At 42.6% G+C, this 15,835-nt stretch overlaps 1 protein-coding gene across 4 annotated transcripts in view; it reads left to right on the top strand.

Moving 5' to 3' along the window:
* CORO2A (coronin 2A) overlaps window positions 1-15,835 on the top strand; it is a 224,074-nt gene that overhangs the window by 192,240 nt on the left and 15,999 nt on the right. For all 4 annotated transcript variants that reach the window (XM_077250861.1, XM_077250872.1, XM_077250842.1 and 1 more), the window contains 2 exons: window positions 12,617-12,729; window positions 12,951-13,041. In XM_077250861.1, coding sequence (XP_077106976.1) covers window positions 12,617-12,729; window positions 12,951-13,041 — 204 coding nt within the window. The remainder of the gene's footprint in view (window positions 1-12,616; window positions 12,730-12,950; window positions 13,042-15,835) is intronic.

Genomic DNA, 15,835 nt, shown 5'->3' with positions numbered 1-15,835 from the left:
AAAAACTAAAAGAGCCACCTTGTTAGAATGCAGCATTACTGCTGCACAAGGTGGCTCTTTTAGTTTATAACGGCTGGAGGGGGTGACAGTGGCCCTTTAATCAAAGAAACTGTCCAATATACCGTATGTGATTACGACCAGGAGACCAATGACAGGAAGAGGTAGCTTTGGGGCTTTATTACAGAAGATGTTTCAGCTCAATGCCAAACACAAGAGGGATCTTCTGGAGTATCATAGGGGTATCTGGGTGAAGGTGTTCTTCCTTCTTGCTCTGCTACATTGATACCAAAAATGGCATTAAGGGAAGAATATGCTCCTGGGAGTTCTCCCAGTGCAGTTATTCAACATCCTAGCACTGGATAACCTGCCTTATTTTATGCTTCCCTGTCCCACCAAACTCACTCATTCTTTATACTGTTCCTTCAGAGTGAAAGTGTCTATCCCTTTTCCATCCTCCCCATTATTGCATACCTCTGATTAAAATTTGTAGGTAAGCACAATCTGCTTGAAATTCAAGGTGCAAAATTTATACTTGTCCACACCTCTCTATCTATCTTAGCCCATGCAACAAATCTAGCGCATCCATGGATGTGGCTCTGTTTTTACATAAAACCAAGTTATCCGTGCAAGCTTCAAGGTCTAAGAATACAGTATATAAATAAAGTTGAATAAAATAAGCATTTATTTCACAGGGGGTCTGATGGAAAACACAGAAAAAAGCACACTTGGGGTATGTGCACACGTCCGGATTTCTTGCAGAAATTTCCTGAAGAAAACCGGAAATTTTCTGCAAGAAATCCGCATTTTTTTTTTTGCGTTTTTTTTCCGTTTTTTTCGCTGTTTTTTTAGCATTCTGCAAGCGTAATTAGCTTGCAGAATGCTAAAGTTTTCCATCGATCTGTAGACAGGTTGGTCACACTTGTCAAACATAGCGTTTGACAAGTGTGACCAACTTTTTACTATAGATGCTGCTTATGCAGCATCTATAGTAAAAGATAGAATGTTTAAAAATAATAAAAAAAATAAAAAAATGCTTATACTCACCCGCAGACAGCTGATCTCCTCACCGGCGTCCGTTCCGTATAGATGGTGTGTGCGCGCAGGACCTTCCATGACGTCGCGGTCACGTGAGCGGTCACATGACCGGTCTCGACCAATCACAAGACGGCGACGTCATCGGCAGGTCCTTCACCGCACACCAGCTACAGGAACCGAAGCGACAGCATGCAGCTGAGAGGCGGGAAGACATCGAGGGTGAGTATATCACTATTTTTTATTTTATTTCTTATTTTTTGACCAATTATATGGTGCCCAGTGCGTGGAGGAGAGTCTCCTCTCCTCCACCCTGGGTACCAACTGCACATAATCTGCTTACTTCCCGCATGGTGTGCACAGCCCCGTGCGGGAAGTAAGCAGATCAATGGACTCCCAGGTGTGCGGAATCCCCTGCAATTCCGCATTTTAATGAACATGTTGCTTTTTTTTCCGCGATGCGATTTTTTCGCGGAAAAAAAGGCTACATTTGCACAAAAAATGCGGAATACACTGAATATAATGGGAGGCATATGTATGCGTTTTTTTCGCGTTTTTATCACGTTTTTATAGCGAAAAAACGCGAAAAAAACGCGAAAAATCCTGAACGTGTGCACATGGCCTAACAATTCCTGTTATAAACTGCATTTACATTGAACCTCAGATAAAATTCTTCTGCCGCCTGTCTGATCCTCACAGGTCTAACAATGTATTTAAATTGTAAAAGAGCAAACCTAGTAAACAAAAAAGTCAAATAACCTAATAATGCAAAACAGTATACATAAAAAACACTACAGGTGTGTTAGAAACTCTCTTGCACCTGGATGTTCTGAGTTTAAATCAAGGCCTCAGTAGGGTGCAAATTTACCCTTTTCTCCCTGGTTGTAATCGGCCATTTTGACCCTTCTGCACATGGTGTGGCACATGAGACTGAGAGAAAATGCTATTGTGTCTGTGTAAATGCCTGTTCTCCATCACAATACTACTGGACACCTCACAATAACAATTCCTTGCAATAATTTGACATTTATAAAGTTTAACCCCTTAACGACCATCGATACGGCTTTTAACGGCGGCAGGTAATGATACTTAAACCACAGCTTTTTAACGGCGCTGAGGTTTTAAGTTTTTAGCGGCCCCCCCCAGAGTTGGAGGTAGCCGGGGGTAGCCGAGACCCCAGAGAACATGATTCGGGTTGTTTTTTACTGACCCTGGTGTTGCGATCGCCATTATTAACAGTATAACAGCGACCGCAAAAAAAGTCTGATTTTCCATTTCACTTCTCTGTCCTCTGATGTGATCGCACATCAGAGGAGAGAGAAATAGTGCACCCGCCGAGATCTGCCAGCCGGTACCTGGCAACAATAGGAACATTTTCCTATCGGTTCATTTTGATCACTGTGATAGACACTCCCACAGTGATCAAAGTAAAATAAGTAGTAAATAAAACATCCTTTATCACCCCCTTATTTAGATAAAAATAATGAAATAAAAAAATACATTTATTTCCATTTTTCCATTAGGGTTAGAGTTGGGCTAAAGTGAGTTGGGCTAAAGTTAGGGTTAGGGCTGGGGTTAAGGCTAGGGTTAGGATTGGGATTAGGGTTAGGGGTGTGTTTGGGCTAGGTTTGTGGTTAGGGTTATGGTTAAAGTTGGGATTAGGGTTAGGGGTGTGTTGTGATTAGGGTTGTGGTTAGGGTTGGGCTAGGGGTGTGTTGGGGTTAGGGCTGGAGTTAGAGTTGGGAGGTTTCCCCTGTATACAGTTAGGTCCATATATATTTGGACAGAGACAACATTTTTCTAATTTTGGTTATAGACATTACCACAATGAATTTTAAACATAACAATTCAGATGCAGTTGAAGTTCAGACTTTCAGCTTTCATTTGAGGGTATCCACCTTAAAATTGGATGAAGGGTTTAGGAGTTTCAGCTCCTTAAAATGTGCCACCCTGTTTTTAAAGGGACCAAAAGTAATTGGACAGATTCAATAATTTTAAATAAAATGTTCATTTCTAGTACTTGGTTGAAAACCCTTTGTTGGCAATGACTGCCTGAAGTCTTGAACTCATGGACATCACCAGGCGCTGTGTTTCCTCCTTTTTGATGCTCTGCCAGGCCTTCACTGCGGTGGTTTTCAGTTGCTGTTTGTTTGTGGGCCTTTCTGTCTGAAGTTTAGTCTTTAACAAGTGAAATGCATGCTCAATTGGGTTGAGATCAGGTGACTGACTTTGCCATTCAAGAATATTCCACTTCTTTGCTTTAATAAACTCCTGGGTTGCTTTGTCTTTATGTTTTGGGTCATTGTCCTTCTGTAGTATGAAATGACGACCAATCAGTTTGGCTGCATTTGGCTGGATCTGAGCACACAGTATATCTCTGAATACCTCAGAATTCATTCGGCTGCTTCTGTCCTGTGTCACATCATCAATAAACACTAGTGACCCAGTGCCACTGGCAGCCATGCATGCCCAAGCCATCACACTGCCTCCGCCTTGTTTTACAGATGATGTGGTATGCTTTGGATCATGAGCTGTACCACACCTTCCCCATACTTTTCTCTTTCCATCATTCTGGTAGAGGTTGATCTTGGTTTCATCTGTCCAAAGAATGTTCTTCCAGAACTGTGCTGGCTTTTTTAGATGTTTTTTGCAAAGTCCAGTCTAGCCTTTATATTCTTGATGCTTATGAGTGGCTTGCACCGTGCAGTGAACCCTCTATATTTACTTTCATGCAGTCTTCTCTTTATGGTAGATTTGGATATTGATACGCCTACCTCCTGGAGAGTGTTGGTCACTTGGTTGGCTGTTGTGAAGGGGTTTCTCTTCACCATTGAGATTATTCTGCGATTATCCACCACTGTTGTCTTCAATGGGCGCCCAGATTTTTTTGCATTGATGAGTTCACCAGTGCTTTCTTTCTTTCTCACGATGGACCAAACTGTAGATTTTGCCACTCCTAATATTGTAGCAATTTCTCGGATGGTTTTTTTCCTGTTTTCGCAGCTTAAGGATGGCTTGTTTCACCTGCATGGAGAGCTCCTTTGACCACATGTTTACTTCACAGCAAAACCTTCCAAATGCAAGCACCACACCTCAAATCAACTCCAGGCCTTTTATCTGCTTAATTGAGAATGACATAGCGAAGGGATTGCCCACACCTGTCCATGAAATAGCCTTGGAGTCAATTGTCCAATTACTTTTGGTCCCTTTAAAAACAGGGTGGCACATGTTAAGGAGCTGAAACTCCTACACCCTTCATCCAATTTTAATGTGGATACCCTCAAATGAAAGCTGAAAGTCTGAACTTCAACTGCATCTGAATTGTTATGTTTAAAATTCATTGTGGTAATGTCTATAACCAAAATTAGAAAAATGTTTTCTCTGTCCAAATATATATGGACCTAACTGTAGGTAAATCAGGGGATCTCCAAACGCGACATGGCGCCACCATTGATTCCAGACAATTTTGCGTTCAAAAAGTCAAACGGCACTTCCTCCTTCTGAACCCTGCCATGCGCTCAAACAGTGGCTATCTCCCACATATTGGGTATCGGCTTACTCAGGAGAAATTATACAATTGTTCATTTTCTCCTGATACCCTTGTGAAAATAAAAAAAATGAGTTCCAAAGTAATTAAAAAAAAAAAAAAAAAAGTTAAATGTTCATTTTTTCCTTCCACATTGCTTTAGTCCTCGTGAAGCACCTGAAGGGTTAATAAACTTCTTGAATGTGGTTTTGCGCACCTTGAGGGATGCAGTTTTTAGAATGGTGTCACTTTTGGGTATTTTCTGTTATATTGACCCCCGAGAGTTACTTCAAATGTGAGGTGGTCCCTAAAAAAATGGTTTTGTACATTTTTGTTGGAAAAATTAGAAATCGCTTGTCAACTTTTAACCCTAAGGCTACGTTCACACGATCCTTTTTTCTCTGCGGATTTTTCATGTCCTTTTTTGGAAAATCCGCAGTGAAAACCGCGGTGCTTTTTTTCTGCGGATTTGTGTCCTTTTTCTACTGCGGATTCCACTGCGGGTTTCCAACTGCAGTTTCCTATTGGTGCTGCTGGAAACCCGCAGCGGAATCCGCAGAAAGAATAGACATGGTACTTCTTTTTTCCGCAGGCAAATCCGCGCGGATTTTCCTGGGGAAAAAAGGATCGTCGGCACAGCGGATTTTGTTTTCCATTGGGTTACATTGTACTGTAACCTACATGGAAAAAGGATGCGGATCCGCAGCTGCAATTCCGCTGCGGATCCGCACCAAAAACCGCACCGTGTGAACGTAGCCTAAGGCTTCTTTCACATTTCCGTCGGGACTCTCCCGTCCTGCTGCGTCGCCGAGATGTAGCGGCGAACGTTAAGAAAATAGTGTCAAAACGTATGTGACCGGTGCACTGGGCCCATCTTTCTGACGGACCCATCGAGGCTATGTGCACCTGTTGTGTATGCGTCTTCGCAGCGGTTTTCCGCTGCGAAAACGCATACACAACACAAACCAGGTTAAAAATAATAATAAAAAAAATAAAAAATATCAACATTCTCACCTACCGGTGTGCCTCACAGAGTTACTGATGCTCTCAGCAGCTAGTGTTCCTAGTAATGCATTGCAAAATCTCGCGAGATTTCTCAATGTATTACTAGGAACACTAGCTTCCGGGAGCATCGGTAACGCTGCGCGGGACGCCGGTAGGTGAGAATATTGTGATTTTTTTTTTTTTTTTATTATTTTTAACATTATACCTTGTTACTATTGATGCTGCATAGGCAGCATCAATAGTAAAAAGAGAAAGAGAGCGAGTGAGAGAGACTTTCCCTGACGGGAAATTCTTCCACGCATGCTCAGTTTGAAAAGATGGGACCCGTCGCTGGATTCCTGCTTTTCACAGTCAGCGACGCATCCTTTGCCCATAGGCTTCCATTGTAACCAGTGACAGGCAGCGCAGGATGCGTCTCTGACCGATTTTACGACGTGCAGAAAAAAGTTCCTCTGAACGTTTTCTCTTCCCGACGGACTGTTTTTTTTTACGCAGGATCCAGTGCACGACTGATGAAACGGATGGCAATCCGTCACAATCCGTCGCTAATACAAGTCTATGAGAAAATGCAGGATCCTGCATTCTCAAAAATCAACGTATCTCGACGAGAGCTGAAAGACAGAAGTGTGAAAGAGGCCTTATAGCTTCCTAAGGCTTCTTTCACACTTACGTCTTCCAAATCTGCACAGGATCCGTCAAGACGTTGAAATGACGGATCCTGTGCAGATTGTGGAAAATGTGAGCACTGGGCCCGTCTTTCTGACGGACCCGTCGAGCCTATGTGCACCTGTTGTGTGTGCGTCTTTGCAGAGGTTTTCCACTGTGAGAACGCATGCACAACACAAACCAGGTTAAAAAAAAAAAAATCGCCGTATTCTCACCTACCGGCGTTCCCGTGCAGCGATACTCCCGGCAGCTAGCGTTCCTAGTAATACATTGCGAAATCTCACGAGAAGTCGCGGTCTCGCGAGACCGTGACTTCTCACGAGATTTCGCAATGTATTACTAGGAAGTAGCGCTAGCTGCTGGGGAACATCGGTGACGCTGCGCGGGAACGCCGGTAGGTGAGAATATTGCGATTTTTTTTGTTATTTTTAACATTATATCTTGTTACTATTGATGCTGCATAGGCAGCATCAATAGTAAAAAGAGAAAGAGAGCGAGCGAGAGAGAATTTCCCTGACAGGAAAGTCTTCCACGCATGCTCTCTTTGAAAAGACGGGACCCGTCGCTGGATTCCTGCTTTTCACAGGCAGTTAAGCATCCTGCGCCCATAGGCTTCCATTGTAGCCAGTGATGGGCAGCGCAGGATGAGTCGTTGACCGATTTTCCAATGTGCAGAAAAAACGTTCCTCTGAACGTTTTCTCTGCCTGACGGACCGTTTTTTTATGCAGGATCCAGTGAAAGACGGATGAAACAGATGGCCATCCGTCACAATCCGTCGCTAATACAAGTCTATGAGAAATTGCAGGGTCCTGCAAATTTTTTTGCAGGATCCTTGATTCTCAAAAAACAACGGATTGTGACTGGAGCTGAAAGACAGTGTGAAAGAGGCCTAACAAAAAGAAAAATGTTTTCCAAAATGGGGTTGATGTAAAGTAGACATGTGAGAAATGTTATTTATTAAGTATTTTGTGTAACACCACTCTCTGATTTAAGGGCATAAAAATTAAAAGATTGAAAATTGCAAAATTTTCAAACTTTTCGCCATATTTCCATTTTTTTCATAAATAACCGCAAGTCATATCGAAGAAATTTTACCACAACCATGAAGTACAATATGTCACAAAAAGCAATCTCAGAATCAGTGGGATCTGTTGAAGCATTCCAGAGATATAAGCACATAAATTGACAGTGGTCAGAATTGTAAAAATTGGCTTGGTCATTAAAGGGAACCTGTCACCCCCAAAATCAAAGGTAAGCTAATCCCACCAGCATCAGGGGCTTATCCACAGCATTCTGGAATGCTGTAGATAAGCCCCCGTTATATCCTAAAAGATGAGAAAAAGAGGTTAGATTATACTCACCCAGGAGCGTTCCCGGAACGATGGGCGTCGCGGTCCGGTCCCGGGCCTCCCATCTTCTTACGATGACGTCCTCTTCTTGTCTTCACGCTGCGGCTCCGGCACAGACGTACTTTGTCTGCCCTGTTGAGGGCAGAGCAAAGTACTGCAGTGCGCAGGCGCCGGGAAAGGTCAGAGAGGCCCAGCGCCTGCGCACTTCAGTATTTGCTCTGCCCTCAACAGGGCAGACAAAGTACGTCTGTGCCGGAGCCGCAGCGTGAAGACAAGAAGAGGACGTCATCTGATGAAGATAGGAGGCGCCGGACCGGACTGCGACACCCATCAGACCGGACCGCATCGGGAACGCCCCTGGGTGAGTTATAATATAACCTCTTTTTCTCATCTTTTGGGATACATCGAGGGCTTATCTACAGCATTCCAGAATGCTGTAGATAAGCCCCTGATGCTGGTGGGTTTAGCTCACCTTCCAATTTGGGGGTGACAGGTTGCCTTTAAGCAGCAAATTGGCTCTGTCACTAAGGGGTGAATATTTCTTCTCTTTTTGTACCTGACAATTTGCAGTACCTGACAATATGACCTGAGCCCGCGCAGGCATACCGTCTTTTACTTCACGAATGCCTTTTCAAGACCAGCTGGACTTTCCCTAGAAAACAACAACTATGCCTCTTTGTATAGATCGTCCCAAACGCCTAAAGATTAGTGTCTTGCAAAGCAAAAAGAAAATCATTACAAATCTGTAGAAAAAAATAAACATCAAACTAAGGTTCACTGTTTTTAGCTGTATCTTGTATCAAATCAATATATATAAACGCCAGTTGGGACTGTCCCCAAATCTCATAAGGCACCGCGGCAGTGTCACTTGCACAGGGGCAGTTCATGGCCACAAGGCCACGAACTGCGCCTGCACAAGTGACATTCACGTCACCGCTATTCCCGCGCATGCGCAGTAACAGCCACAACTGCGCTCTCTACCCGCGCATGCGTGGTAACGACTCGGCTGTTAATGTGCCTGCGTGGGGAATAGTGGTGACGTCTTTGTTTTACTTGTACAGTCGCAGTAACAGCCTTACGGCCATGAACTGCGCCTGCGCAAGTGACAGATATACGTCACCTCTATTCCCAGTAACAACCATAACTACGTGGTGTATCTGCGCATGCTTACTTACGATTTTTGATTACCTCAGGCAGCACAAACTTCTCCACAGTCCCACACACACAGATGTTAATGTCACCGCACTCCCGATGCGATAGCATCGGGCCTATTTCTAGTTTTATATAAAACTGTGTTATCTGTTCAGGCTTCAAAGTCTAAGCACACAGTATAACACAACACTCCATTGTGTACGTCCGTTATCTGTCCATGCTTCTTCGCCTGTCTTAGTTCACGCAACAATACTCTTTAACCAATCGAAAATGCACTGAAAACTAAAAAACATTAAGGGTATGTTCACACTGGGCATTTTTGCTGCTTTTTTATGCTAATTTTCAGCAGCTTTTTACAGTACCAACAAAGCCTATGAGATTTCAGAAATCTCATACACACATTGGTTTTTTGTCATCAGGATTTTGTGCTTTGCTGTTTTTGTTTTTTTTACATAGAGCATGTCACTACTTTCAGCATTTTGCAGCGTTTTTCACCCATTGGCTTGAATGGGTGTTGAAAAAAATGCTGCAAAAATGCTGGTATCATTATTTGCAGCCTTTTTTCAGCAGAAAAGTCATGGACATTAGCATGGACAAAGAGCACAAAAAAACGCACCAAAACCACAACAAAAAATGCACTAAAACACACCTAAACCTGCGTTTTAGCCGGAATTTCTTTTCTGCCAAGAAATCAGGTTTTGCTGCAGAAAAAAACAGCAAAAACGTTCAGTGTCAGCATACCCTTAAAGGTTCTCTGTTACAGATTTTATCCTATGTATAGTTCAGGTTGAAATGCTGAACTATGAGTGCTCTGAATGCACAGAATAGCACACCAGATAGTATCAATGCTGTCTGTCCATGTCCCTCTGGCCTTATCAGCTCACGGGCGATGACCACAGATATTCACAGGGGTAAATACAAAAAACAAAATCTCAACAGTGGACCTGGCTCGCCATTAAGTAATAGGACAAGTTTTCCCTCCAAAATATTAATTATAAAAGGGGGAAGACTCCTACACCTTTAATGGGGTCCAGTATTAATTATTAACGTCGACTTTGACTAGTAACAATTAATAACAAATATTAGTGATGCCTTAACATTATCTGTTCCTTATACTATATAGTAACTGAGACAAAACCGTGTATCAATAAAGAATATCTATTACACTTAAGTCTTCAGTCTACTACATCTACTATATAATTGTCTAAGGGTCACTTCCGTCTGTCTGTCCTTCTGTCTGTCGCGGTTATTCATTCGCTGATTGGTCTCGCCAGCTGCCTGTCATGGCTGCCGCGACCAATCAGTGACGCGCACAGTCCGGAAGAAAATGGCCGCTCCTTACTCCCCGCACTCACTGCCCGGCGCCCGCATACACCCCTCCGCTCACCACTCACACAGGGTTAATGCCGGCGGTAACGGACCGCGTTATGCCGCGGGTAACGCACACCTTTACCGCTGCTATTAACCCTGTGTGACCAAGTTTTTTACTATTGACGCAGCCTATGCAGCGCCAATAGTAAAAACATCTGTTAAAAATAATAAAAAAAATTTAAAATGATTATATACTCACCTACGCCGCCTTTCCAGCTCCTCGCGATGCAACCGGCACGTTCCGTTGGCACGGATGGTCTGGCAGAAGGACCTGCCATGACGTCACGGTCATGTGACCGCGACGTCATCGCAAGTCCTATGCGCCTGCGCGGAAAGGACCTGCCATGACGTCACGGTCATGTGACCGCAACTTAATCACAGGCCCTGCGCGCCTGCGCGAGCAGGACCTGCCATGACATCACGGTCATGTGACCGCGACGTCATCACAGGCCCTGCGCGAACAGACTGGGACCGGAAGACGATAGGCGACAGAACTACAAGTATGGTGAGTATGTTAAAACTACAAGGGGCCCTCGGATCGGAAGGTGGGTATGTTTATTTTTTATTTTTTAACCTGTGACATACTGGGCAATATACTGCGTCACTGGGCAATATACTACGTCACTGGGCAATATACTACGTCACTGGGCAATATACTACATGGCTGGGCTATATACTACGTGGCTGGGCAATATACTACGTGGCTCTGTGCTGAATACTACGTCACTGGGCAATATACTACCTCACTGGGCAATATACTAGCAATATACTACGTGGTTCTGTGCTGTATACTACGTCACTGGGCAATATACTACATCCCTGGGCAATATACTACGTGGCTGGGCAGTATACTACGTCACTGGGCAATATACTACGTCACTGGGCAATATACTACGTGGCTGACCAATATACTACGTGGCTGGGCAATATACTACGTGGACATGCATATTCTAGAATACCCGATGCGTTAGAATCGGGCCACCATCTAGTACATATATATTTTTCCACCCAAGCTGGCGACTATATATATATATACATATATGTATATATATATATATATAAATATATATATATATATATATATATATATATATATACATATACACATATATTGGTTCTGCAACACTAATACAGTGATAGCAAAACCTATACCACACATTCAAACCCATGATTACTTATTAACATTTTCCACCCACGTTTCCTATGTAATGCAATGTAATGTTTGGGTCCAGCGGGCTTAGCCAAACTTTTTTTTTTTTTAAAGTTTGGCTCGGGTACCAGAACAGTACCCGATCCTGAACCCCAATCAAATGAACGGAGAGCTCGAACATTCTGTGTTTCCAACGCGGTCATCTGTATGACAGCATGTGAAACAGCATCTCTGACCTGTGGTAACATTACACGTTACAGCTGATCACAGAACTGAGGTTGCCATGCTGTAAAACGAATGACAGCATGTGCGCTAGCCCAGCAGCTGTGATCGGCAGTAAAAAAGCTTCCCGCCGATCAGGCATCAGCTGATGAGAGTACTACTACTCTCATCAATGTACAAATACCCAAATAGAGGCGGTCAACAGTAATATGCACTTCCAATGTAAATAAACTAAAACAGAGAAGTGAAGCAAATACGCGTGAAAAAAGTATAAAATTATTATTATTATTCTTATTATTAAAAACGGAGAGGTAACACTAAGTGAACACAGCACCAGGGATGCAAAGTAGTCCCTACAGCAGGGGTAAAAATGCTAACACGCGAAATAATGGGTCGCTAAAACAATGAGACACCTGCGGGTATAACTACTAACTAATACAGGGATGCAAGTAAGGCCTGAATCTGATCCAAGATATTGGTGCTGACAATAGATAGAGTTTATATTAACATATCACAGCCTAGTGGAGACATTGCAAAATAGAGATAGATATTGCAAATACAATATATATAAAATAAGATCAGCCTACCCTAGACACTAATAACTTGCATAGACAGATCCCATGAGAATTGCAGAGCACAAGAGCATATATTGAATGTTACCTGGTGTTGGGTAGTGACAAAAACCTCAACGCGCGTTTCGCGTCGACTTGTTCAAGGAATATTTTATAAGAGAAATCTGTTTCTTTCTCCTCCTCCATTCTCAAAATTTTCAATTGACAAATAATTTTTGTCTTCAGTGAACACAAATGTTCCCAGATGGGAGATGGCAGCTGGTGCTAATAAAATTCTATGGAGAGGGAAAGAAGAGAAGGGACACATACACAGACATTCTGCTGCAAGTTCTCCTGAAATATCAGTTACACTGTAAATCTCAGATGCAATTAAGCTTCATTTCACTGTGGCTCTGGATAGCACGATGGTGGCAAATACATTAAATAATACCTTACATCATAGTACATGGCATGCCATATATTGAAACAATGTTCTCCTGTGCATTCAGTGCTTCAATAGGAAAACTCAATTGTATTCTGTTTATGTAAAAATGTTACGTTTTGATATAACGAGATCCTTTTATTTTATAGGTGTTTTGCCAAAAAGGGGTGTTGATGTCTCCTCGTGCGAAGTGTTTAGATTTTACAAACTGGTTACAATTAAAGGACTTATAGAACCTGTATCAATGATTGTGCCTAGGAGGGTAAGAGCAATTTTTCTTCTTGTTACTTTAATGGACCACAAAGACTGACATGATTTTTTTATCTGCACAATACTTTGTATACATAGCCAGTTCCTTATTTCCCCTTAGACATATATTGCTTTCTTGTTATCCCAGAATCCCCACAATCAGAAATCATAGTATTCTATCACACATTCCAATGTGGCTGTTAATTCTGCATCCTTTTCTTTTGTGCCTTGCAGTCAGAATCGTACCAGGAGGACATTTACCCAATGACAGCTGGGACCCAGCCAGCCCTTACTGCACATGAGTGGCTGAGGGGAATTAATAGAGGTCAGACAGGGATATCTTGAAAGACATTGCTTTTGCTGTTACTTACTTACTTAGCACTTACTTGATTTCCTGTTTCTTTTTTTTTTTTTTTTTTACTTTCTTCTTAAAATGCCTGTAGGAAAGTTTGCCCCTCTGTGCATTTATTAGAAGGAATATGCAACCAAGTGCATGTATGAAACTGGTCTGGTCTTTGAAATCTAGATGTAGTTCAAATTCTATAAAGTACTTGTAAATGGAATGGAATTAAGCAGTGAGGAAAGCTTTAAAGTGCCATAATGTTTAATATTTAAGTACGTCTTCAGCCAGTGAACATCTACATCAAGCATCGAAAGCAGCTGCCTGATGCCGGAGTGCTGTTTCTATCCCCCTGTAGAGCCCAAATCAGACTATACTCTGTAATAATTTATAAGTATACTTCCTTACAAGGCCTTTCATGTTTGGACATCCGAAACTAGTGAAAGGCCACACTGCACACAATACACTGTACACATAGCCTTCATAGGCAAATAGCTACACATAAGTATCTGTTCATATCTTGTTTAGTTATTTTTAAACAAAAAAAATAATAAAAACGCTAATACTGTGTATACATTACAAGCCAATAAAATACATGTCTGTCCTTAGCACATAAAGTAATAAATGCACACATGTTGCTAGGATGCAAAATGCAGACACAATCAGAATGACATGAAAACCAACAACAAAAAACTCTGAAAACAAAAAGGTCGGTAAAACAGTATATGGTGAAAATATCAAAACCTTTAAATATACAAGTGTGTATGTGGTGGCTGAAAGAGGCAGGTGTACACACAGGGTTAAAATTACATAAAAAAGAAGAATCATAAAAATTCATAACCTGCAAGATATAGGTAAATATATTTAATAAACATTTGCATTCATCAGTAATGCAAAAAAAATTATACAAATGTATAGGTTTATAAATACGTAAAGCCCTAAGTGAATGGTTGTTGCCAAACTTTTACTGTTAATCAACAAACTATACCTCGTGTGATGCAGTGACCCCTGTTACAGCTAGGTGGCGCTGCATGTGCTCCTCAGGATATGCATGGAGGCATATCTGTAGTTGTAATGGTTTAACTAGCCACACACTCCTCCCACCTATGGGAGTGGCTACAAGTATATAATGTGACCATGTGGGTCACATGGAAAGGGATGGATGGACCTGAGTGGTCTGTGTGCCAGGTACTGGAGGGCCTCTGTGTTGGGAGGTCCTGGGAGTAGGACTGATCCCTGAAGAGCACATGGGGGAGGCCTTGGACCTGGGGGCCTGTGTGTTGGACGGTCCCAGATGGGGATGGACGTACTGAATAGCGCACAGAGAGGACGTGTGTGCAGATTCTGTGATGGCACTGCGTTTGGGGAAGTTACAGCCCGTCTGAGGATCTGGACTGTCAGGTGGCCTGGTGAGCAAGGCATTGCCTGAGACGGTGATCCCAGTTCGGCAACTTCCCTGAGAGAGAGAGTACTGACAGAAGTCAGCATATGCAGCAGGAGCTCCTGGAAGGTAACCCAGCGTATGGGGTGCTGTGCAGTCACCCATGGTAACTGGACAGAGTAAGGTCCAGCATGATTAGAGACTGCAACCGTATTGTCGTATGTTGGTGCCTGTTGTGCTCCAAGGACATTTATGAACTGTATGGCGTGCGGTCACCCACGATAACTGGACACAGAGGTTCGGCGTGTTTAGTGACCGCGTTTCAAAGCCGTATACTATGATATGAAGATTGATGTAAAGACTGTTAGCTTGTCGTTCATATTTCTGTGGCTTATGACTCCATAATAAACCACATTGACTGTTAAAGTGAAAACCCGTGCCTGACTACGTTAATCCGCTGCCAAATGAGTGTCCCCCAATACACTTAGTAAGTGCAATCTTACACTCGATTAACACTAAATATGTATCTCAAGGAAGGTAATAATGGTACGACACATACTGACAAATATGCACCCCACCCAGTTGACAGGTTGAGATAACTAAGGACAATGTAATTGGAAAAATAGTCAACTCATAGGTACAAAGACACAATGTTTGGGGCACAAAGATAGTGCAATGATACACTAGTGCGCTGACAATAGATGACATGTAATGGGGACAATGTAGTAGAGAGAAGTAGTCTACTCAATAATATGGCTGTCTTACAGTAAAAAAGGGGGCAAAATGAATGGTGACCTCACAGTGATTAATATGGCGATGTCACTAACAAGTTATACAGAATATTCATATGACTAAACGTATTTCATAATATAAAATGCTATATATAGTTAGTCAGCTCAAACATTCACCCCTCTACGAGGGTAATCAACCGAAACTCGCGTCGGTGTGGGCGCCACTCTGCCTGATTTTACCTGCAAGGTAATACGACATCCTGTGCTTGTATATTGCAATTTGACTTATATGTATACTGCCAGGCTGACTATCAACTAGCATCAGTCCTTGCTGAGTGAGTATTTGGGCTGACTTACTATATTTGGCATTTTCCCCTTTACATTATGAAAAGCTGTCGTCTTTGCAGTCATGCAAGCATGCTAGGGCTGCTACAGTTATTGCTCACAGCACTATGAGCAGCGACTGTAAGCAGCTACTCAGCACTTTGAGTGACAGTCGGTTCTACACTAATGCACTGTAGAGCCAGCTGTCAGTCAGAATGCCTGGGCGCGCTCATAGCCATGAGCGGTGACTGAAGCAGTACTGGTACACTTGTATGACTGAAAGCCAGTGGCTTCTGGGAGGAATACAGTTCATTTTCTCATAGTAGCTGTGCTTTCAGTAAAG

This window comes from Ranitomeya variabilis, chromosome 1, assembly GCF_051348905.1.
Source record: "Ranitomeya variabilis isolate aRanVar5 chromosome 1, aRanVar5.hap1, whole genome shotgun sequence".
In the NCBI taxonomy this organism is placed as follows: domain Eukaryota; kingdom Metazoa; phylum Chordata; class Amphibia; order Anura; family Dendrobatidae; genus Ranitomeya; species Ranitomeya variabilis.
The sequence above is the reverse complement of the archived record's forward strand: the minus strand, read 5'-3'. Positions and strand labels throughout refer to the sequence as shown.